The following is a 24,720-nucleotide window of genomic DNA, read 5'->3' on the forward strand; positions in this document are numbered from 1 at the left end:
CAATAATTGTAAAGGACTAGGAGGGAATCTGTTCTAAACTCCCATAAGTAAAGGAACAACGGAGCCTCTTCCCTAAAGCCCAAACTGAGCCTTATCTGGAAGCCTCCAGTGTACAGAATTTACTGCCTACCTCCCCAAGAGAATTCAGCCACTAACCCTTCCATTTGTGGACACTCTTAATTGTTAGAAAACCCTTCCTTGCCTTACGATGAAATTGGCCGCCATCTTGGACCCATTTGTCAAGGTTCTGTTGTACAGAGCTGCACAAATATGCCTGAATCCCCACTGGGGGCCTTTGATGATGTCCCCCCTCAGTTTTCTTTCTTCCAGGTTAAGACATCTTTGGTTCTTTCCATCAACTCACACCACACGGCGTTGATACTGTTAACCCACCAGGTAATCCTGCTCGGTCACTGTCCACGACTGAAGCCAGCCGTGCACAAAACGGACTCTGTCACCTTCTACCCTCCGGGGCCACCGGACTCGATGCTCGCAGCCATTCCTTGGTGCCAGCTGGTAGTCGAGAAATAAGATTCGAGTTCCAATCCTGCTAGTGTGTGACCTTGAACAAGTCCTTTATCTTCCCCAGAAAATCATTTTCTCAATAGTGAAAATGAAGAGGCTGGATTACCTTACCTTCTGTGATTTATTCTATGGCTTCAGGGTGGTCAGTCTCAACAATCTGTTTTCCTCGTGAAAGAGAGCACATTAGCCCATTGTTTCTGTCACAGAACTAGGTTTCTGTCCCTTTACTAACTCCAGCTGAGCAAAGAGACAACAGGCCCCAGGGGTAGAGAGGGGAGAGAGGCTTTTGGTAGGTTCTAGAAGGGAGAAGAAAGAGTCAGACACCTAGAGGGCTGTCCATGGAGAAAAGTCTAGAGGCCCAGGGAGCATGTCTAGCCAGGTAGAAGGGACTGTGATGACCCTTTGGGAGAAGGGCTGAAGAATGAATTCCAAGAAGACAAATTCAATGGACTTTCCAATTTTGTGTAGAATTACTCCAGTCCTCAATTAGCCAGACACCCCTATAGCAGAAGGAAATAGGTGTTCTTTTGAAAAAAATATTGACATAGCAATCTTGGTTATTCAGGGACCAAGTAATCCAGTTTGTGAGTTCTAGAAGCACTTCAGTGCCCCTCCTGACACTAGAAATCTGGCCGAACCACCTCTTCTTACAAACAGAGCCATCAGAGAGACAGGGAGAGGAGTGAGATTAAAAAGGAACAAACTGTGTGGTTGCAGCTTGTGATAACGAAGGATTAGCTCCTCGTGGATTAACCCCCCCCCCCACAGATAACAACTTTAAACTCTTGACCAAATACAAAGAAACAACAGCCTGAAGGCACCGGAGAGCAGCCGAGAGCGGGGCCACACTGGAAGGGGATTGACTCTACACTTGGAAGAAGGAAAAAGCGCCAGTGAGTTTTCCTCTGTTTACCGGTTTCATCCGGAAGGCAGACTATGGTGGAGCCAGGGAAGACCCCTCAAACTCTGAAAACCTGCAACTGTATTGCCTCAAAAAGCCGGCAGAATCTGGGGTGACCCGCAGTAGCCATAAAGTGAAGGAGCAATTCCTAGAAGGGACAGAAGCATCATGGGAGGATGGTCCTAATTCTGTATGTAAAGTCTATTCAAGATCCTGGCTAATCCCCGATTTGTGTGTGCATTAGCAGACTCCAGGCAGCCCAGTTAAGGTCAAACAACTGAACTAAGAATTCTATTCCTGCCCACCTAGGGGAAACAGTCTGGGGTTTGCATCTAGCCAAGTTTGCTGCAGGTTGAACAAACAACCCAAGATACTCTTCGTGAAAACATAACACAGCAGAGTAAGTAGAAGGGAGGAAACACTAACTACAAGAGCACAAATCAATGAAATAAAGCAAGGAAAGCAGGCGATTATTTTTTTTAAGAACGCCCGAAAGTGAGTTCTTTAAGGGGATCAACAAAATTGATAGGTGCTAGACAGATCACTCAAGAAAAGAAGGAAAGAACACAAATTATCAACATCAAAACCAAAACACAGCATACACCTGCAGATTCCTACAGATGTTAACATTTTAATAAGGGAGGGTTATAGAGAACTACCTGCCCAAACATTTGACGACTCAGTGGTCTCGGTTTGAACTTGACAAATTCTCTGAAGAAAATACACCTTACAAATCCTGACACCAGATGAATAGAATAACCCCATGTTTATTGAAGAAACAAATAATTCTCAAAATCCTATTCACAAAAAATATATATAAATTTATATATATATATATATATATATATATATCTCCCAAATTCCAGTCTTTTGCCAGGTATAAATACATGTCTAGAATTTACGTAAATATACATTTAAAACTTTCACCACTCAATAGTAAAAATTGTTAAAAACAAATACATAAAGAAAGGGAAAAGATGTGAGCAGACATCTAACAAGGGAAGCATATGAAAAGGTGCTCGGTGTAATTGTCAGGGAAATGAAAATTAAAAGCAATTTCAAAATGACATACTACCACAGACCCACTAGATTGTGTAACATTTAAAAAGTTTTTTAACGTTTATTTACTTATTTTTGAGCAAGAGCGAGAGCGAGAGAGAGAGAGAACATGAAGGAGTGGCAGAGAGAGAGGGAGACACAGAATGCAAAGCAGGCTCCAGGCTCTGAGCTGTGAGCACAGAGCCCGACGCGGGGCTCGAACTACTCATGGACGGCGAGATCATGACCCGAGCCGAAGTCAGACGGCCAACCGACTGAGTCACCCAGGCGCCCCGATTGTTTACCATTTTAAAAACTGACAAGTGTTGGCGAGGATGTGGGGCAGTCTGAGCTCTCCTATGCCGCTGGAGAGAATGCGAAATAGCACAACCAGTTTGGGGAAAAGTTCTGTCAGTTTCATATGCGAGTAACAGACTAAGCAACTACACTACCCTCTGACTTAGCATTTCACCCTTAGGATTTGAAAGCACATATCCTCAAAAAGATGTGTCCAAGAATGTGGAATCAGCCCAGGTGTCCCTCATCAGGGGGATGGACACACAACCATGGAATGAATGAAACACCAAGCAATACATGAGTTGAATGAAACATACAATGAAACACCAAGCGATAGAAATGAAACCTACGCAGGGCTGCCTGAGTGGCTCAGTCTGTAAAGCGTCCCACTCTGGATTTCGGCTTGGGTCAAGACATCATGGTTCATGGGGATCGAGCCCCGGGTCGGGCTTTGCACTGATAGCACGGAGCCTGCTTGTGATTCTCTCTCTCTCTTTCTCTCTCTCTCTCTCTCCCCCTCCCCCACCCGCTCTCTTTCTCTCTTTCTCAAATAAGCATGTCTTAAAAATTAAAAATAATAAAAAGTAAAAAACTTGTATCACGGAAAAAGTTCAAACCTAACCCAAAGCAGCATTGCAAGTGTGCTAACTGCACGGGTATCCGAGTTCAGCTTCTTTACCCTACTCTAAACTGCTGCTCTCCTGGAAAAACTATGTGTTGTCAACCCCGTCTATAAACTGAAGACCTCATTCTTCGATGGTGTCAAATTCCTAGAGCTGTAGAAAGATAGCGTAAACGCGCAACGTGATGCTTGCTTGCTTTCTCAAGTCATTCCAGGAAACTTTAAAGAGCTCCCAGTTGTATTTCTTTAAAGCTCATTCCTCTGGGTGACAATGGACACGTCCTTTAGTAAGTGCGGTAAGTTCCCGACAGCTGAATGAAGACACTTCCGGGGAGCGTCTTGAAAACCCTATGGAAAGCATCTGGTGGTTCAAAGGGGCTAATTAGATGGGTCAGGATATATAAGATCAGCATTTTTAAGGCTTAAGGGGTCAAAGGAGAAAGTACAATAAAAATTTGCAAACAAATGTCTATGACGTTGAGGTGGGCTGTAAAAGCAGAGCACAGCTAATAGTCCGCGGGAGCATTGCAGGAGCCACTTTGGAAAAAGAATGGCATCCTTAGGATGGGGCACCCCGCTAACAGAGAAGCCGGGGGTGGGGGTGGGGTGGGCCCGAGCCTGGTGGCTGCGGTGGCTGTGGCCTTGCATGGAGCCTGTCTCCTCATTCGATGAACACTCACATCAAAGACAGGGAAGGAAACCCCAGGCCGCGCTGATGCTAACAAGACTGGAGTGGCCTGAACTGACTTTTGAAAGCGATCAAATGGTCTCTGTTGGCTATTTAGGAAGGAAAGCAAAGCAGTCTGACGTTTCCCAAACACCTGGGAAATAATTACTCTTTCAGAAAGTTTCCGATGACTGATCCTCGGAACGTGCAGAAATATCTGCTTGTGCCAATTAATAGCTGGGTGCAATCAGACAAGTTTCTTAACCTGTTTCCTCATCTGTAAAATCTAGTTCCTTGCTGTTCTTCATTAAATCAACCACCGCCATGTGTGCAAATGCTAGGGATCCAATAGACGAGGTCCCTATTCTCCCGCAGCTTAGATTCTAATGAGGGGAGACTGGTAACAACTAAACAAGTAATAAATAAGATAGTTTTGGAGAGTGGAAGGTGCTATGAGCAAAAATAAAATGACAAGAAGGGTCATGTGAACATTTGGGGGAGAATATTTCAGACAGTGAGAATAGTCAGTGCAAGGGTCCTGAGGCAGGAAGGGGGCTTGGAGAATTTCAAGAGGAGGCAAAGACCAATGCGACTGTAGTTCCGTGAACAGGTTGGAACAGACAGGAGAGTGGCCAGAAGTGTTCTATGAGAGGTGTCACGTAAGAAGTGGGGAAGGGGGAAGTCTTGACCTCATAGGGTGCTGTGAAAATGAAATCAGAATTGCCTTCCTGATAAACTGTCCTTTCAAAAAGAAGAGGGGAGGAGAATCCCGGAGATGGCCAAACTGAGTGCGTGCAGGTTAAGGCTGCTGCAGAATGGGCATCCTTGGATTTGCCTTCTTAGCACTCTAAAGAGGATTGATGGGTTTCAAGACCATCATCCCCTTGAGATAAATGTCTCCGTGCGTCCCCTAGACACTCTGAATTCAATTAGTTTAATTAGAAAACAAGTAAAGAGGAATTATCCTAATATAGCTTTGCGCCTAACAACTCCAGAAAAGCCCACTTCTCCGGCAGAAATCCAAGTTTCCCTCTCTTATTTACATATTCTGAGATAATGATGCAGATGTTCCATTTTGCTGGCAAGAAAGGTGGACATCTCTTACCCAATAGATCATATATTCGCTTTAATCATAATAATACTTTCTGACTTCTTCACTCTTTAATGAAGTAAGAACATTGGTATGTGAGCGAATATTTTGAACCCACTAATGGGGGCTGGGGGAAGAGGGAGAATGCCTGGATTTTCAGCGTTTGCCAATTTCTGTGGTGAAAATATTCCCACTATGACTCATTTCAAGCCACTAATATGACATCAGTGAACTCAGAGCTGGGAAGGAATACTAATCATCTGCTCTCACAAGCCACTGGAGGCTGATGCTAGCACGCCAGTGGATAGTTGTTTGCCCAAATGGCCTGCAAATCTATTGCCAAGGGAATTTTTTTTTTTCTCTCTTACGTAGAGGCTACTTGGATTAGCATCAGCTGCAAAAGTAAACTGAGGACCCAGGCCGAAGCAATTGGGTTGGTAAGTGATTAGGGAGTAGTATGAAAAGTAACTTCATTGCGTTTGTTCAATAAGCACGCTCCTCCAGGATTCATGCGCGGGCTTACTCGACTATAAGCGTGGGACTTCCAGGTGCCGGGTCCTGAGAGCTTAGCGTGCCGGAGAGTCATAGAGGGTCAGGGAGCCTGGAGACTGGCCCCCAGTCCAAGCCTTGCCACAGCCCTTCTGTCTCATCATGGGCAGATCACTTCCTGTCTCTAGGCCCTGATTTCCACATCTCCAAGGGAAAGTTTGGGGCGAGGACTGGGAGAGCAGACAAGGTAATCACTGAGTTTTTCCTCCTAAGTCTTAAACATACGATCTTCTGAAATACCAGAAAACTAAATCAGAAACTAATTTTAAGTGCTGGTGTTCCTAAAAATATCGTGATTGGGAAACAACAGAAAGGCCAAAGGACAGCCTTCTTACTAATTAACGGATGATCTCCAGAGAGCTGTGGTCTCTGTTCCTTCACAAAAGGAAGGCTTTCAAACAGCCTGTTACCACCGGGAAACTCAGCAGCTCCCAGCTGCCCTTGGTTTCACCTTGTGATTGGGGTAAATGTCTGTTACCGTCTGCCCATCTCAGTTCAGCCAGAAATGCCTAGATGATGCCCATCTTTTCATTGGTATGTGTCTTTTTTTTTTTTTAATTTTTTTTTCGACGTTTTTTATTTATTTTTTTGGGACAGAGAGAGACAGAGCATGAACGGGGGAGGGGCAGAGAGAGAGGGAGACACAGAATCGGAAACAGGCTCCAGGCTCCGAGCCATCAGCCCAGAGCCTGACGCGGGGCTCGAACTCACGGACCGCGAGATCGTGACCTGGCTGAAGTCGGACGCTTAACCGACTGCGCCACCCAGGCGCCCCTGGTATGTGTCTTTTAGCTACAAGTATATGAGGGAGTTATTGTTCGCCGCAGGATCCTTATATCAACATTTGCTTCAATTTAGTCTGAAAATCGTAGAAAATATTCAGAGTGCCATACTGAGTGGTAAACTGACATATGGGACGTGTTTATCATTTGTGCCAATGTGATAAAAGTGTCCAACGATAGTCATAATTGGTTGTCTACTTGTAAAGATGGGTTTTCCGACAAGCATCTCTAAGAACATTTTCCTGACTTTCCTTCTGTTGTGCTTCAGGTAGGGAAATATTTCACTGAGTAGAAGATTTGGCAGTGAGAGAGGAACAAGCACCGAGCTGAAGAGAGAGTTGGGTGATTGTCTTCTCCACAACTTTCAGCAGCTTGCGTCCTGTGCCCATGACATACAACGTACAGTGTAGCATAGCGGAGAATTCATGACATCAAAGGCAGACAAATTAAATGGCACAGGGGGTGATGCTTAAAAATATATTTTTACATTAAACACTGGGAGTGAGTTGGAACTCTGGAAACGGAGAGAAAATTCACCCAGCTTTATGGGACAACCGTGAGAAGTTGAGCGGTATCTTTTTTTTTTTTTTTTAGCATACCTGTCGTCATTATAATTGACCAAATAAATTATAAATTGCCCATCACAACTTTTTCACTCACACGTCCTCCAAACCCTGAACTGCAACGTTCCTATATCCTCTGACTACCAAGTGTTCTTTTTTTTATCTGCTAGTTCTCTTATAGCCACAGGAAAATTCACAACGCATGTCATCTAAGCTGACCATATTGGGAGGTGGGTAGATGGGCACGTTACTGAAAAAACGCCTACGTCCTGATTCCACCCGAAACCAGTTGTGCAAACTTGGCGAGTGATTTAACCTGTATTTCAGATGCCTTGCCTATAAAATGGAAATAATAATATTGTCTACCTCATAGGGTTATTGTGAGGACTAATTAGGTAATCCACGTAAAGTACTCAGAAGAGTGTCCACTGGCATATAGTATTCAAAAAAAATAACTGTTTTATATATATATATATATATGATTTGTCATATATATGTATATAATTTGTTGCATTTCAGCGTGTGTGTGAATTCAGTGTTGAATTTCAGTGAATTTCATATATATGTATATAATTTGTTGCATTTCAGTGTGTGTGTGAATTCAGTGTTGAATTTCAGTGAATTTCAGTGTGTGTGTGTGTGCGCACGCGTGTTTCATGTTTATATGAGTTTGGGCTACAACTAAAGTGAAGTTGCCTTCCCTGAAAGACCGTGTATGAGCTAGCAGGGGAGATGGTCCTCCAGTGTGGTCCAAGACAAGTGGAATTATTCCAGGATAAAAATACATCCACTAAGGGAACAGTCAGTATCCAGATGATAGCGGTGGCTTCATGCACTTTATGAAGTGCAACCTAAAACATTGCTTCAAGGTGAAATTACCAGAGGCTAGGGTCAAATGCCATTAGCTCGCCGTGCGCACAGGCCACCTGCTCACCCAGTGCCCAGGGAACTCACTCCTCAAATGTGCATTGCTCAAAAGAGTGTTTTGGGGGAGGCAGTCCGCCTAGAATGCTTCTAGACATGGGTCCCCGCGCATGCATCCAAGATAAAGGAGTCACTTTGGCCTACAACTTCCCATAATTGCTGGTTACATTTAGCTTTCATTGTCTTCCCGCTGGCCTGTCCCATTCCCTTTCTCCTCAAAATCTCCCCCCTCCTCCTCCAATTATTGTTCGATATTGTCCTTCCCACATCACCCGGAACCTCCCACTCTGAAGACCCTCCCAAGCCCCCGACCACCCTCACTCTCCTCACTTCTGGAAATGTTTCTCTGGGCCATGCCAAGTTTAAAGGGGCTTTATCTGTGTGTAAGCCCATGCGGGCTGGGAGGAGGGATTTTTCTTTGATCCACCTAATGAATTAATGAATTAAACAGAGGTGGAGTTCAGAAGGCAGGCTCCTTACTTTTGCTGAAGTTGGGCTGATTTTAAGCGGGCCTAACTGCTGGAAAAAATGCTGCTTCATGCTAGAAGAATTAGGGACATGGCCGAGTCCATTCATCTTCCCTAATCGAGTTCTTGGGAAATACACATGTAGATTAGCCCCTAACAATGACCCCCGGCTGATTGCTTGGAGTACTCCTCCATCGTGCCCACAAGGGTATTGACTAGCTCTTTATGTCCTGCACAAAGGAAGCCCCAAGCTCCCCTTGTCCTGCTTTGCCCTGTTTCTCCGAAGTCCTGGCTGTTGAAGTCTTTTCTGCTTTTCTCTCAAGACTCTGAAATAAACAGTAAATAAAAGTTAACCTCACCTGGACCTATTAGGGAGAGCTGGGCAGTCCCAGAGAGAATTAACTTTGGAAAACAAGGCTATAAGCCCCTTAGCGTGTGGGCAGAAGCTTAAGAAAACACTGCCGATCTTTGTTTAGCAGCGATTATAGAAATCAATTTAATATTGGGGAAGTTTACATAAAAAGGATTCTTGGTCATAGCGGAGACGGCAAACACCAATCTCCTATCCCTGTGGCTGTCCTCTGGTCACCAAGGCATCAGAACCTCAGTCACCTGGTCTATGTAATTGGCCTGTGGGACATTGTGGGGTGCCACCAGACTGTTAGGAGGACACTGCCTTGGACAGCCTAGAAAGCCTGAGGGCCCCAGGGGCAGGCTTTGCCTGGACTGTGGTGGGAACCTTTCAAGGATTTGTTCGCTAGTCCCGGACACCAGCGCCCAAAGGCCACTGTCCACAGTCTCTGACTTCATTTCTCTGGGAGGCTGAGCTGCCACCATCTCAGCCTCTTAGATGCAGCATTCGGTCTCCGGGAAGGATTAAAGATGGAGACTGTGGGCTCAGATGTGCCTTTATTCTTCTCATAAACATCACACCCTCCACCATTTATTACAAGTGAGCGGTAGGCAGAAAACACTGGACAAAGAGTCAGGTCGTCTGAGCTCTAGTCTTGACCCCTCCGCTTACCAGCTGCATCAGGTTGAGCCTCAGTTTCCTCTTCGATAAAATGGGGACGGGGGCACCCGGATGGTTCAGTCGATTTAAGTGTCTGACTTCCAGTCATGGTCTCTCAGTTTGTAGGTTCGGGTTCTGTGTCAGGCTCTGTGCTGACAGCTCAGAACCTGGAGCCTGCCTTGGATCCTGTGTCTCCCTCTCACTTTGCCCCTTCCCCACTCGCACTCTGTCTCTCTCTCTCTCTCAAAAATAAATAAACATTAAAAAATATCGTTAATAATAACATAATATAAAACGGGGCAGACATATTTGTCCCCCTCACCTCGCTTGGTTTCGAGGATCCTGTGATGTGAAGACCGTGAAAAGGCTCTGACAAGTATAAAGAATCGTGCAGAAACTATAAAGTGCGTATTAATTATCATTAATGTAGCTTTCTCTTAAACCACAATTTCTCACTTGAATCCGAAGCTCAATTTCTATCTACTGCAAACTCACCTGCTTGCTATTTTAATTTACCTTTTTATAGGCCTACTAAAAAAAATAGAGCGATTTGTGTAATGACCACCCCATATGCCCATCACAGACAATTCATCATTCCATGCTCCTTAATATAGTCACATGTTCTTTTGTGACTTTGGGGGCGCCTGGCTGACCAGCGAGCAGCTCCCCTTGGTATAGAGGTTGCTTACATAAATAAACTTAAAAAAATAAAATAAAGGTGAGGATTGGAAAATAGGTGGGTTTTTTTTCTCCCTTGTTTCTTCCTTTGTCTCGTCTCCCAGGCTGGACGTTAAACTCCTCAAGGCCAGCGCCTGGCTGGCCTTTCTTTTCTTTTGAGGTTCTGGCATGGCCCACGTCAGTGGGGGACCCTGGGAAGGGAGGCGGTAACCCCTCATCCGAATGCAAGCAGAAATAAACTAGCGGTGGGCATGGGGGTGGGGGGAGATGCCCCTGCGTGGAGATCGGAGCCCCTATTACAGAGGAGATTTTAAGAAACTCTATTTTGTGTCTGTAAGACGACGGATGTTAAATTTATTGTGGCAATCGTTTCACAACAAACGTAAGTCACATCATGATACTGGCCACCTTAAACTTACACAACGCTGTACGTCAATTATATTGCAATAAAACTGGGGAAATGAAAAAGAATAAGAATCTCGAGTTCCTGAGATTCTTGGGAAGACATTTGGGTTCACGTTTCCTGCCAATAGTTTGGCGAAGGTGGACGGGCGTGCCGGGTCTGGCATCAGGTTTGAGAAGTGACAAGGTTATCAGTGGCGACCACGGCGATGGCGGATGTGAAAAAACACTTGCCTGCAGTAACCATCATTCCAGTTTGCGCCACGGAGGCCCCGTGGGGCTCCCCAAGTGGAAAGACATGCATGCAGCAGATTCCGCCTATAACCGCACCCTCCACCCCACCCCCGCCTCCCAGGACGTGAGAGGCCTGCACCCCAGACGAGGGTCCTTCTCCAGCCAGCCTGAGGCTGGGCCTTCTCCTTGGCCTGCAGATTGTTTGGTGGGGAGAGGGTTCTCCAGGAACAGTCTACGAGGGTGAGGGACCCCTGTTGGGTCTTCCACTGGGCCTGAGCCTGGCGGCGTGTCCGACTCAGGGCCTCCCAGCCTCCTGCTGGGCGGTGGGGCACTTGAGGTCACCGGGCGTGCAGGCACAGATGGCCCCACCGCCTCCTGGGGCTCGGCCCTGGAGTGAGGGGGCCTGCCGGCCGCGCGAGTCCGAGGAGACAGGAAGGAGTAGTTAAAAATATAGCGACAAACAAAATAAACCCGAAGACCGAGGCTTGGGCCTACGGAGCCGAAAGAGGAGTGCCCTTGGGAATAAAAAGAGGGCGAAGGGAAAACTCAAACTGAGAAGTAGCGTGCGTGGACTGACTCCCTACGCCCCAGAGCCTGGAAGCGGTACGCTCTGTCTTTCCAAAGGTCGCCCCGGGCACTCTGCCCGGGCGGAGGAAAGTGTGCCTGAAGGCAGAGGCGAGTCTGGGGTCGGGGGAGGGAAGGGGGAGGGAAGCCCGAGCAGCGAGGCAAGCCCACCGGGTGGTGGGGGAAGGTGAGGCAAAGGGCGTCGGCCCCGTTGAGGCCAGACCGGGGGGGAAGCGGGCCCCAGAGCCGGGTCCCCAGGCCCGTCAAACACCCCACCGCACTTCCCTCGGGGTTGTGTGTGGAGCGTTTGGAGCGGATCGAGAGGTGGAGGGTGGAAAGTTCGGCGCGGCGGCCCCGCCCGGGGCGGCGGAGCGAGGACCCCGAGGCGGGCGAGGGAAGGACCCGCCTCGCTGCGGGGGGAGGGGCCGAGGGAAGAGGCCGGGGCCGGGGCGGGAGGGGAGGAGCCAGGGCGAGCGGGCTCGCCGCCTTTAGCACCCGGAGCCCCGGCTGCCCCGAGTCCGAACTTCAGACTCCTGCAGAGACCCCGGCGGCCGCCGGCCGAGCGCTCGCCCGCCTCCAGCGCGCGCAGCCGGGGCCCGCGTCGCCCGCCGAGCTTGACCTTGGGTCGGGCCCCCGCGGGTGGGACCGCCGTGCCCGGGAAGCGGCGACTTCGAGCCTCTTCTCTCGGTCTCCCGAGCAGGCTGCGCTGCGAGAGCGCGGGCCGCGCCCTCCCGCCTCCTGGCGCTCCCCATGCACCTGCCCGGCTGCGCCCCCGCCATGGCCGACGGCAGCTTCTCGCTGGCCGGCCACCTGCTCCGCAGCCCGGGAGGGAGCACCTCGCGGCTGCACAGCATCGAGGCTATCCTGGGATTTACCAAGGACGACGGGATCCTCGGTTCCTTCTCGGCGGAGCCGGGCGCTCGGGGAGCGAAGGAGCGGGATAGGAGGCCGGGCGCGCGGGCCGCTTGCCCCAAGGCGCCGGGGGGAGGCGCCGAGCCCTCCGCGCAGCCTGCCCCGGTGCCCGCTCCCGAGTACGAAGGTGAGTGCGCACCCCCGGCCGCGGAAGGGCCCTGAGGCGTGCCCAAACTTAGGAGCTCTGCAAGAGGACGGAGCCCCTACCTCGACTTTTATTAAGGCATTTGGGCGCGGGATTGGGTTTCGGGGTGTATATAAGCTTCCAGTTTGCGTTCAGAGAAAGCTTAGAGGCCCCCCGCAGCCTTATCCCCGACCTCCCGGTCCAACGCCCGGGAGGAGCCCGCGTCCCGCTGTCGGCGTCCCAGGGTAGGCCGACTGGGCCCAGGGATACTCCGGGGAGTGTCCCTGACCTTCTGGGGCTTCTTCGTCCCAGCCCCTCGACCCTATTGCCCCAAGGAGCCTGGGGAGGCGCGGCCGAGCCCAGGGCTGCCGGTCGGTCCCGCCACCAGCGACGCGAAACTGTCGGACGAGGAGCAGCCCAAGAAGAAGCACCGGAGGAACCGCACGACCTTCACCACATACCAGCTGCACGAGCTGGAGCGCGCGTTCGAGAAGTCTCACTACCCCGACGTGTACAGCCGCGAGGAGCTGGCAGGCAAGGTCAACCTACCCGAAGTCCGGGTCCAGGTAAAGCGCCCCCGATCGGTCCCCGGGAGGGTCCCAGGCCCAAGCCGCAGCCAAATGCTCCCTTGAATCCCGGCGTCTACGCATTTCACGTGGGACGCTTCCCATTGGTCTTCCTCGGCTCCGCTCGCGCAGAGCCTCGAAGGAGCGTCGCAGATCTTCCTTGGGCCCCACGACCGCCTCCGGGTCATTCTGTTCCAGTTTGTAGTAGCACCTCCCTGGGCCGGGGGCGGGGGGGGGGGTCTCCCTCTTCTAACCTAAAGATAAGTATTAGAGATGGCTGGCAAGATGAAGAGCGACAGTTCCGTAGACGCAGCCGGGATTGGGGCGGGCGGCGGTGAGTAGAGAGGGCATGTAGGCAGCGTGGAGGGGGGGGCGGATTGGGGCCCAGAATGCCACCTCCTCAGTAACTGCGCTCACCCTGCTGAGAAACGAAAGCCCCCGTCTGCCTGCAAGGACCCTGGCGCCTGCAGTTGAAGGTTTTGGTGGATTTGTTTCAGAAACTGACTTTTGCTTCTTTGGTGTACATCCAACCAAACTTCCCGCTGCTGCAGAGGCCTTCTCTCTCTCTCTCTCTCTCTCTCTCTCTCTCGTAAAGGGGTTTTCGCTTTAATTAAAGCTGAATTATCTTTAATCCCTGATCATTAAAATATTTGAAAGCCTTAAATATTTGCTAGTCATCTGTGAAAAATCTGGGAGGATTTCCAAATTAGGAGACTTTGCAGAGGCCTGAAAGGGAGTCATTGGGAACAAATTTCACTGCATCTGAAAGGCGGTGGAACTAAGATGAGGTTTGTGCGTGTGTCTGATGAGTTAGATTTCCAGGGAGTGAAGATATTCAGACCTTCGGGGGCTTTTCGCCTTACCTTAAGAGTAAAAGGGGCCAAGCTTTTGCCTTTTGTCCCTTCTGCTCACTTAGGAGTTTCAAGTAATGAGTAAATATCATGGTTTTCAAAACTAGTTCCCTCATGTGACTCAGGATGGCAAGGGCCCTTCTGTTTCTCTTAATTTGGGGACAGTCGAGCTGCAATGGTTTCATTGAAGGTGTGGACATTTTTGCACCTGCTTTTCGGGGTGGGGGTGGGGGGTGGGGGGAAGAGGGTGGGGGAGGGGGAGGAAAAGAACACAAGTGAAAGATGAAGGAGAGGAGAGACAGTCTTCCAACCAGGGGCGCCTTCACACCTGACATCACCTCCGTCCTACCTTCCTTCCTCCCTCTTTATTCGTTTAGGGATTTGGGCTCTTCCTTTAAGTCATCAGCTTGTTGAGAACGGTGTCTGCGACTTCTCTGTGACCACAGGGCCAGCACAGTGCCCAACATATGGCAGGTTCTTAACACATGGCTATGATGTAATCAGATGGGGGGGGAGTCTACTGTGGGCCTCCAGCTGTGTGGAGGGCAGCAGCTCAGCCCTAGAAGAAAGGACGTCCGGGTCCTTAGTTCTCTGACTTTGAATACTGGGTGGGAGACTAGAACTGATGTTTCCGGGGCTAGAGTGGGGCCTGCAGGGAATTAGAGGAAGCCGTGGGATGAGAGCCCTTCCCATGTTGATGTTTCTCTTCTATTATCAGCAACTATCTCATGTTTCTGGGGGAAATTAGGGCCTCAGCTATGTAGATGAATCTTTTGTGGGAAGAGGACGAGGTTACTTACGGGTTTGTTCTTTTTCTCTCCCCCGCCCCACCCCCAATCCTAACTTTGCAGACACTTGCCCTGCTCCGCCTAGGTGCTGGGGGACTGTTTCCTCAGTGCTTCTAGGAGGTCCCCTCCCCCACTGACTCAAAGCTGCCTTCTCCCTTCTGAGGTCACAGCTATTCTCCTATTTCCCTCTAGAAATATATCACTGAGGCCACCAGTTTGGCCAAAGTTCTTTCTGATTCTCTACTAAACTAGACCAACGAACTCTCTGTTCTGTGTCCAAGGGTGGTAACTTGGTGGTGACACCTTCGTCACACCTTTTCTTGTGCCTTTACCTAATCAGAAATAGACATTTTATCATTAAGAGATCAGACTTCACTCTTGGTGTGGACTTTCTATATGTAAAGAAAAAAAGGAAGGAGGGAGGGAAGGAAGGAAGGAAGGAAAGAAAGAAAGAAAGAAAGAAAGAGAAAAAAGGAAGGAAGGAAGAAAAAGAAAGAAAGAGAGAAAAGAAAGAAAGAAAGAAAGAAAGAAAGAAAGAAAGAAAGAAAGGCTTGAACTCACTGAACTCATCTTATAGTAATGTCAAAGTTGACTCTGAAAAGTCTACGTAAATATAGTAAACATGAGCTGTTGTAATCATTGGAAGCAATTTATAAGAAACATCAGAAATACTAAAGGGATACTAATTAAATAAGAACGAAGATCTTTTTAAAGCAGCAACTCAAGCTCGGGATAAAACACCCCCTCTTGCTTCCACCAGTCACCACAACCAGTAATTCCTGGAAATGGAATTTAACACCCAGTGTGGCCAGTTAGGGTACTTAGAGTATTTGTGTATCCGTATGTTTATAATCGAGCCGAAAGGTAGGCCAAGCACAGAAAGCCCGAGCGGAAACCAGCCACCGAGAGCAGTACCATCGAGGGAGGAAGCAAAGTCTAAACCAAAGTGCCAAGGGGAGCTGCGAACCACCAGGTCACCGAAATCTGGTGCCATGTGGTTTCCGAAATCCTGGGTCCGATCCCCAAGGTTAACTTCACTTTTTTTTCCTGAGCACCTGCTGTGTGCCGCGAGTGGGAAACAGATACAGCCACAGCTGTGGGTGAGGTAAACAGGGGCCCGGGTGGGACACGGATGAGACAAAGACTCTGAGAGGAGGGAGGAGGCAAAAAAGGGAAAACGGGATGCAAAAGGAAGGAGAGCGTAGGGGTGGGGTTTTCCTGGGCGGGGGGCGAGGGGGTCGTCCAGCCAGGCGCAGGGCGGGGACGCGTCCCCACGCCTCCGCCGCAGCCCGACCGCCGCTGTGCTGCCCTCCGCAGGTGTGGTTCCAGAACCGACGGGCCAAGTGGCGGCGGCAGGAGAAGCTGGAGGTGTCGTCCATGAAGCTGCAAGACTCGCCCCTCCTGTCCTTCAGCCGCTCGCCGCCCTCGGCGGCTCTGGCGCCCCTCGGGACGGGCCCGGGCGGCGGCGGCGGGCCGGCGGGGGGCGCCCTGCCGCTCGAGTCGTGGCTCGGGTCGCCGCTGCCGGGCGGGGGCGCCACGGCGCTGCAGAGCCTGCCGGGCTTCGGGCCGCCGGCACAGAGCCTGCCCGCCAGCTACACGCCGCCGCCGCCGCCGCCCTTCCTCAACTCCCCGCCGCTGGGCCCCGGCCTGCAGCCTCTCGGGCCGCCGCCGCCCGCCTACCCGTGCGCGCCCGGCTTCGGGGACAAGTTCCCGCTGGACGAGGCGGACCCGCGCAACAGCAGCATCGCGGCCCTGCGCCTCAAGGCCAAGGAGCACATCCAGGCCATCGGGAAGCCGTGGCAGGCCCTCTAGGGCCACCGGGGACCACATCGGGCCGGACCACCGCCCCGGGAGCCGCCCCGGAGCCGCACGCGCGCCTCCCTCCCTCCTTGGGGTCCCCCACTGTCACTCTCCCGAGCCGTCTGAAGCTGCAGCCAGGCGGGGCTCTAGGACGCGCGCGTCTGTCCCCGGCGCGCCGGGGACGGCTGACCACCCGGCCTGCCGAGGCCCTCCGGCCACCCCGGCCCTGGTGCCGGAGGGGGAGAGGCGGCCGGGCCCCTCGGGGTTCAGCCTGACCTCGGCGTGGCTACCCCCAGAAAACGACAGCTGGGAGGACGGGGAGGCCGAGAAATAGAGTTCGAGGGACTGTTTGTACGCGTAGTTTGAAGTCCTGGGGAGGAGAATTAAAGGTTGCCTTGTTTTGGTTTGACTCTGGTTAAGGGCGCTCAGGCCTCGGTGGCGGGGAGGGAGACGCGTGTGCCCGAGTGGGGGTACGGGGAGGGCCGCGGGGACGCGCGGGGTGGCTCGCGGGGAGCGGAGGACTGCGCAGGAGCTGCGTCTCCCTCCTGCGTCCCCTGCGGGGGGCGCTGTGCTGCGGCGGAGACTCGGCGCCCTTCACCAGGGCTCCCCTGCCCCGGCGCGTGCGGGAGCGGCGAGTGTGTGGGGCTCGGGGAGTCAGGAGCCCAAGGCTCACCCCGCTGCGCGTTCCCAGGCCCTCTCTATGTAGCCCAATAGCCCAGCCGCGGCTGCTACTTTGAACGCTCGACCCCAAGAGGAAGCGTCTACATCACCTTCCCCAGGGTGAGAGGTGCAAGACCCAAAGCCCCTGTCGGCCCCGCCCCTCTTTTCGGCGCGCCACCGCCCAGGACCCCTCTAGGATCGCTGTCCGGGTCACGCGCTCGGTGCCAGGACTGATGACATTAGTCCTTCAAAGACTGGGGCAGAGCGACTTTTCCTCTTCTCATCCGGGCGCCTCTCTCGCTTCCCCAAGTCGCTCCTAACCCCCAACGCCCGCGGTCCTGTTTAATGCTCGTCCGGTGAGCGGCGGCGCTCAAGTACTGTGTCCCGGGCACACCCCGGGCTGTGTCCGCTGTTCTCTGGCGCCGGCTCTGGGGCGGGAGGGAAGCCGGAGGTCTCCCCCCAGCTTCCGGAGCATCCGCGGTACTCGGGGGGTCCCCGGTGAAGAAGGGCCGGGACTCCCAGCCTGAGCAGCCGCGGTATCCGCCGTTGATCCTGGAAGCTGGGCCGCCTCGGGAATGACCCGGATTCCTGGAGCGCAGGTCCTCTGGGCCTCCTCGCTCGGAGCGCACCCGAAAAGACGCGGCCGGAGCCTTGGCTTCATCAACCCACTACTGTTTGCCGTTCGTTAGCACGTTCGTGAGCCACCCCAGCCCCCTTTCCCTGTCGACATGAACCTACCTCCCTGGGACGTGGAAGACATGCAATGACGGACTGTAAGGCTTTGTGTGAACTACCAAACCCCACACAAGGCGCTACACAGTGTGATCCCGCCTCTCCGATCCCACCGTATCCCTGCTCTGGGGTTCCTGAAACCAACTTGGAGAGCCGATGACTGTCCTGGGGCTGGGGGTAGAGGGGGTGTCGTCGCGGGATTCAGGCCTTGCCAGGAGGGTCCCGAGAGGCTATAGCACCATCAGGAGTGTGTACCCCTAGGCCCTCCTGCGGTGCCTTGCATATAGCAGGCCGCTCAGTGAGGTCGTTTCGCCCAAGAGGTAGGAAGTAACACCTGCACGTCGTGGGGGAAATGAATGGATTGGCCAAGTGATGCCAGACATTGGCATGGAAAAAAAAAAAAAAGTAAACAGGATGAATGTGTAAGTAAATTTCTTTCAAGGTGGACTATTCTCTTTCATCCTTTAATGCCCTTGTTTAACCGGGAATGATTTATTCAGAGTACTCCCACCTTTCCTGGTGAGTACCTGCTCTGCCTCCCTTCTCCTTCCCGGGTCCTGGGCACCCCTGATCCGGTCCATCCCATCACCAAAATCTTCCTTGGTTCTCTTGAATCACTTCCATGATTATTCATTTTGCCTCTTTTTTTTTTTTTTTTTGAGAGAGAGAGAGACAGAGAGACAGAGCAAGCAAGGAAAGGGGAGGGAGAAAGAGAGAGACAGAATCCGAAGCAGGCTCCAGGCTCAGAGCCGTCAGCACAGAGCCTGACGCGGGGCTCGAACCCACACGCCACGAGATCACGACCTGAGCCGAAGTCCGACGCTTAACTGACTGAGCCACCAGGCACCCCTCATTTTGCCTCTTTATGCTATGTTTCTTCCTATTCTTTTTTCATCGGCACCTTTCCATCACTTCTTTCTCCTCTTTTATACTACTTAGTGTGAGAATGAATATTCTAAACCCTCTCTTTGGACAGCAACAGAGTGAGCCCTGCCTGGACGTCAGGGACACGTCCTTGGAAAATGATCAAAATACTAACAGCTAATGATTGTTGAAAGCTTACCACAGGCCGGCATTCCCGGAAGCAGCTTACGTCGATTGACTCATTTAAGCCTCACAGGGACCATGCCAGGAAGATACAATTAGCCTCATCTTATAAATGAGGAAACTGAGGCACAGGGAGGTAGCATCAGTGAATACTGCTTGTAAGTAGAAAGGCCCGAAGCTCTGGTCAGTTCACGACCACAGCGCACTGTTCCGGACACACTTGCTGAGTAAGCGCTCCTATTTCGATTCCCGGGAACAACTCATTAGGCCACTTGGGGAATTAAGGTCCTGAGGTGTGAGGGGTCGTTCCTGGGCTTCCATCAGCCCCAGCGCCCCTCTCCCCCCCATTCCTGGGGGCAGCCTAGGAGCTCCAGCAGTAGAGGTGCAGAAGGAGTGGGAAGCCAGGACTTAACTCAGGCTGGAGGTGAGAATGACTTTCGCTAAAGAACATTAAGCCCTAGACGACCCCGAAACACGGGAAGCTGCTCGAGTTCCCGGCTGCAGAAAACACTTTGCGCAGGCGCTGGCCAAGGTGGAGCCCGGGCTTCCGAAGCTAGATCGTGCCGGCTCTGATTTGGGGCGGGCACGAGTCCCTCCGGGACTCCGGGGAAGGGGTCTCCTGCGCTCGAGAAATGGTTCCTGAGCCTTCCGTGATGAGGCTGCGGGTTTGGCCGCGGAGAGCTTCCAGTGTCCCCCGAAGGGGAGCGAGAACCAGGTGGGAGTGGGTCTACAGGGTTTGGGGAGGAAAGACACTGCCGCCCAAGCACAGCGGCCTGGGTCTCGAGGCAGACGCTCATTCGGGTTGACTGCATTCAGTCAATCTAAGAGGCAGGCCTTGGGAGCTTCCTCCCCAGAAGACGACCCGGGCGGTGACGCGCCGCGGGAGGAAAGCAGGTGAGTCTGCTGCAGAATCGCTCCCGCGTCCCTGGCTCCGAGCCGCGCGGGGCGGGGCTCCAGGCCGGGGGGCGGGGCGGGGAAGGACGCCTCGGATTGGGCCACTCCGAGAGAAGGGCGGAGTCGGGCGCGGCCTGGGGAGCTGGGGCGCTCCCGCGCGTGTGCGCCGCGGGGACCCAGGGCCCGGAGATCCCCGACGCGCGGAGCCTTGCCGCCCCGACCACCGCCCCAGCGTCGCGGGGCGTTTCAGTTTTCCCGTTTTCCCCATTTTGGAGGCGTCTCTTCTTGCCCGTGGGAGGGTCGTGATCATACTGCGTGCGTGGGCTCCGGCTTCTGGGTGGCGATTTTTCTCTCCCGCGGGGACGCAGGGGACCGAGGGTCACCCGTTTCTGGAGCCACGGAGTCCCGGGGCGGCCGCGGGGCCCTCCTTGCTCCGTGTCCTCCACGCTGCGGCCCCGGGCCCGTCCAGGCTTTCATCCGGGATTGGGTGGCTTGGGTGTGCCGCTTTGCGCCCTGCGGGCCCGAGTTTTCACCCCTGCCGCCCGGGAGGGTTGGTCGGGAACGGTGTGGGTGACACAGGATGGGAGGACTGGGAGAGACCCCCTGAGAGGGGCAGGCTTCGGCCAGCGGTCAGCAATTGGCCTGGGGTGGCCCCGATGTATTGACTTATTGTAAACAGATCCTTCAAGTGTGGGAGATGGGAAATCCCTTCCCGCCCCCCACTCCCGTCTCCAGTTAATCCAGAATCCAAAAAGCGGAGACAGGGAATCCTAATCCTCCCCTCTCTCGGCCAAGTTCATCGGTTAATTGAAAGGCTTTGCGGCCAGATTCTGGAAGCGGGGGCCGTCCAGGACTCCGCTCCCCGGGAGCCTCGTCCGTCCCGCGGGCGGTGGCCGGTGGGAACATCGGGAGTGCGGACTCAGCCGTCCCAGCGACCTTAACTTTGGACGTCCTGCGTCGCGGCTCCCGCCCTCCAGCCTCGCCGCTTGGCTTCCCAGTCTCCATCCGAGCGCTCCTTTTCACCAACAGAACCTTAATACACGAACAGCATCCAAGCCTCCAGGAGCCCAGCAGGAAGAGATTTCCGGGGAAGATAAAATTAATGAAAAAGCCGGCACTTCCTCTCTGCACAGCAAGCGCGAGCTGCGCACCAGCCCTCTGGGCTCGGCCTGCGTCCTAACTGGCCTGGGAAAGGCGCGGCCCCGCAGCGCCCGGCGGGCGCGCCGGACCGTTCAAGAGGCGGATGGTGTGCTTTGTGGCCAAAGTCGTCCCCTTAATTGGGAACTGGCTCTAATAATCTGGCCTCGGCTTGTTAACTGTACAATAGTGGGCAGAGTTAATGACTCATTAGTGATTAATTCTTTAACTGTGCCTTAATTACTCACTGTAACCCCCCCCCCCCTTTCGTGAAACTGGATTAAATCGTCTGGATCCTTGGCCACGTCTCTCACAGCTCTGGAAGACCCTTGGAGAACGCCAAGTTCCCCCCCAACTTCGGCGGGTCGGCTTCCTAAAAGCAGGTGCAGCGGCGCCGCCCCTCAGCCTGAAAAGTGGGGCGATCTGTGGGTCAGCGTAGCTGTGACATTGCCTGGTCGTGACCTTCAACCCCCGTCCCCCCCCCCCCCCCCCCCCCCACACACACCAGAGCTGGATCTCCAAGATGTCCCCTCCTCCCTCAGCACCTTCCCTAACACGCCTGAGATGTAACACCTCATTTTAGAAGAAGTTTTCCTCTGCTCAGTACTTGGCGTGGGTGTGTGTTCACAGTAGGTTTTGGATGGATGGTATACAATGGTGCCTTTCTTCAAAAGTTCCCTGAGAAAGTTCTTTCCAGTGCTAACAGTAGCTGGAGTCTATATATAGTCTCTCCATTGGTACTTTTATATATTAAAAAAAAGGACCTTGAATTCTTTCACCTTCTGAATTGTCCTGCAATCTTGATCCCTTCTGGAGACCCGTAAGGCGAGGCAGGCATGTAGTGATGGACAGTAAGAATCTCCACCCTCCCTGACAATGCCCGCTGGGGGGGGGGGGGGGCCCAGTCACTTGAGCATTCGGCTCTTGATTTCCGCTCAGGTCATGGTCCCAGGTGGAGCCCCACATAGGACTCCCCACTGAGTGCGGAGCCTGTTTGAGATGCTCTCTCTTCCTCTCCTTCTGCCCCCCCCCCTCCCACTCACACACACTCTTTCTCTCTGATAAATAAAAATAGATAAATAAAAAATTGTTTTAAAAAGGATCTCCATCCTCGAGGAGCATGGTCTCAGTAGAGGAACAGACCCATTTCCTCATATGTTTTCAAGTACCTACTGTTTTTCTCCATGTGGTGTTCCAGAGGCCATCCAAAATAGATTACGTTCCAAACAAAACGTACTCATCTGTGCTCTGTGGCTTCCGATAAACCTCCTTAAAACCCTTCTGTCTTCATTCCTAGCCACCCAAGGGATATGAGAATCATTCTTGAAGCCTTGGGACAAGTTATTTTCCATGTCCTTTCCACCTCTTACTTTTCTCAGCCATATAGCCTCCAAATCTTAGCCGCCCAGAAGCAAGACACCTCCCGGCCTTCCTGTCAATTAGATATGATTAAATCTATACCAGTGTCCTAGAAGGAAGACACTTCTAGGAAGCACGTTCTTAAAGGTGACCAGCCCGCCCTGCCCCTGCCCCGTTCCTGAGTCTGCTGCCCCCAGGCAGGTGTGAAAGGCCGGTGCCGGAGAACCCATCTTGGACCATGTCATGAAGCCATGTGTTGAGGGGGTTGAGTAACAGGACAGAAGGGACCATATGTGCTAAGTCCCTGACACCGGAGCACCATCAGTAGCTCTGGATTGCTATCAGGGCGATTTTAAGTCTATTTTGTGTCACTGTCAGCCACACCTAGACCTAATTCACTCATTCCTTTAACGCCTACCTGCAGTTAATTACTTAGCTGCGTTGCTTTTACTTCAGAACACCTCCACATTCATCTGTCCTTGACGTTCTCTGCCAGTTCTCTAGTTCGGGGCTTCATTCTCTCTCCCCCAGGCAGCGTTTCTTTTGCGGCACTTACCACATATGCTCCGATGTTATGGTGGTTTCTTCATGATTCATTTACAACCATTTATTGAGTTCTCTTTCTCTTTCTCTTTCTCCTTCTCTTTCTCTTTCTCTGCTAGGCTCTGGAGCTATAAAGATGTGGCTTCCATATGGATCTGCTTGGCAATCAATCTTCAATCAACCCTTCACACTATAGCCAGAATTAGTATCTCAAACAATTCCTCTGCTTGAAACAATTCCTTAAGGCCAACGGGACAAGAGCTGAGCTCCTGGTGAGTATGGCCTCTGAGGCTCTTTTGAATCTGACCCGACCCATCTTTCCAGGCTTGTCTCTGGCACTCTTCCTCTTTCCTTGCCTTCCTCTTTCCCTCTTTCCTTTCTTGCCCTCCGTTCAAGTGACACCCGAGTACTCGGCATCTCACTGGCCCACCATGTGCTTTTTCACTTTGTGGCTCTGAGCACAAATGGTCCCTCTGCCTGGAAGGACTTCCCACCCTCCCGCTCCCGGCAACCTCCGTCAGGACCTGACTCAGATGCCACTGCCCTCTGTGCCCCTGGCCTGCATTCCTGCAGCAGTCAGTTCCTTGTTCCCTCTTCAGCACACACCCAAGAGCACTTTGTCGATGTCCACTTGAGGCTTTTCTAGTACTTATCCCGTAGTGTTGTCTATGGTCCCCAGTGAAACTGTAGGATCCTTAAAGGCCGCTGTCAGATTCTTCTCAGAATATTCAGTGCCTGACCCCATGGAAGCACCCAGTAATTGATGAGCAATAACTAACACAAGGGGTGTGTGATCCCCAGAGAAAGCGCCACATTCTATGACACCTTATCACAAGGAAAGCTGCCTTAGCCTGTGAAGTCACGAAATCACGGCAGACTTCCCTGAGGAAGTGACAGACTGAACCCTGAAGGGGAAACAGAAGAAAACAGGGAGGAGTTGAGGGGTACAGGAGGTCACCGCATCGGCAAAGGAAGAGGGAGCAGGGCTTGTTTAAGGCTCTCCAACGAGGCTGGTCTGGCGGGATCCATAGGACAACTTGGAGAAGAAGTATGTGGCTTGCCAAGACTCATAAGGCAGGGAATTTCCCAACATAGGAGAACCCAAAACTAACTCACGTCTGCTGCAGGTGGTGACACGGTCATGCCCTATAGACCATCCTGCCTATATAGCGTGGAGAAGAGCTTGGAAAGAGGGAAGAGAAGGTTCTAGAAGACCAATCAGAAAGCTATTGCAGTAGCTGAGGGAAAATGGAAGCTTGGCCTCGTGTGGCGACAAGGTGGCCAGGTTGGAGGTTGAATGAGGAGATTGTCAGTTCAGTTTTTTGTTGTTGCTGCTGCCCCTGGTGTATGTGTGTGTGTGTGTGGGGGGGGGTGTGCACCATTCCTGCAATGTGGGGTCATGCGCAGAGTGAACATAGCAACCCGTATTCCCTCTCCCTGCTCCCCAAATCCATTGAGTATATTGTCTTCAGCTCCAGGACCTATCAGATCTTAAACTGCTAAGAACAGATACTACTTTGGCTCGAACTTAGCCAAAAGGCTGAGAAATGATTTTTGGTTTTAGTTCAGTGTTGGTCAAATGCGTTTGACTGAAGACAATTCCAAGTACTGGTTTGGGGCTCAGGGGAAGGATCCGGGTGCTGAGCTCGGGCAACAGAAGATAATTGAAGCCATGGGCATACAGGAGGTTGCCCAGGGGGAGGGGGCCCAGGGTAGCGGGAGGACACCGAGGTCAGAGCCTTGAGAAACGCCAGCATTTGGTGGCCAGCGTTGGAGGAACCAGGGGAGTGACAGAAGGAAACCGGGGAAGTGTGGGGGCTCGGAAACTGAGGAAAGAGGGTTTCAAAAGAGAAAGAATCGGCAACAACAATCGCCATTATTGGGGCACCTGGGGGGGCTCAGTTTGGTTAAGTGTCTAAATCTCGATTTCCGCTCCGCTCTTAATCTTGCAGTTCATGAGTTCAAGCCCCACGTCGGGCTCTGTGCTGACGG

General features: G+C 52.3%; 1 protein-coding gene and 1 non-coding gene across 2 annotated transcripts; one reads left to right on the top strand and one right to left on the bottom strand.

Annotated features, from left to right (window-relative positions):
* Positions 1 to 12,065: 12,065 nt before the first annotated feature.
* On the top strand, positions 12,066 to 16,652 carry RAX (retina and anterior neural fold homeobox). The gene is made up of 3 exons (XM_049620283.1): positions 12,066 to 12,354; positions 12,664 to 12,917; positions 15,874 to 16,652. The coding sequence occupies exons 1-3, from the start codon at positions 12,066 to 12,068 to the stop codon at positions 16,366 to 16,368; spliced, it is 1,038 nt and encodes a 345-aa protein (XP_049476240.1). The 3' UTR covers positions 16,369 to 16,652.
* Positions 16,653 to 24,096: 7,444 nt separating this feature from the next.
* On the bottom strand, positions 24,097 to 24,280 carry LOC125914964 (U2 spliceosomal RNA). Its single transcript, XR_007455515.1, has one exon. It is a non-coding gene; the product is annotated as a U2 spliceosomal RNA (small nuclear RNA).
* Between the last annotated feature and the right edge of the window lie 440 nt (positions 24,281 to 24,720).

This window comes from Panthera uncia, assembly GCF_023721935.1.
Source record: "Panthera uncia isolate 11264 chromosome D3 unlocalized genomic scaffold, Puncia_PCG_1.0 HiC_scaffold_8, whole genome shotgun sequence".
Taxonomy (NCBI): domain Eukaryota; kingdom Metazoa; phylum Chordata; class Mammalia; order Carnivora; family Felidae; genus Panthera; species Panthera uncia.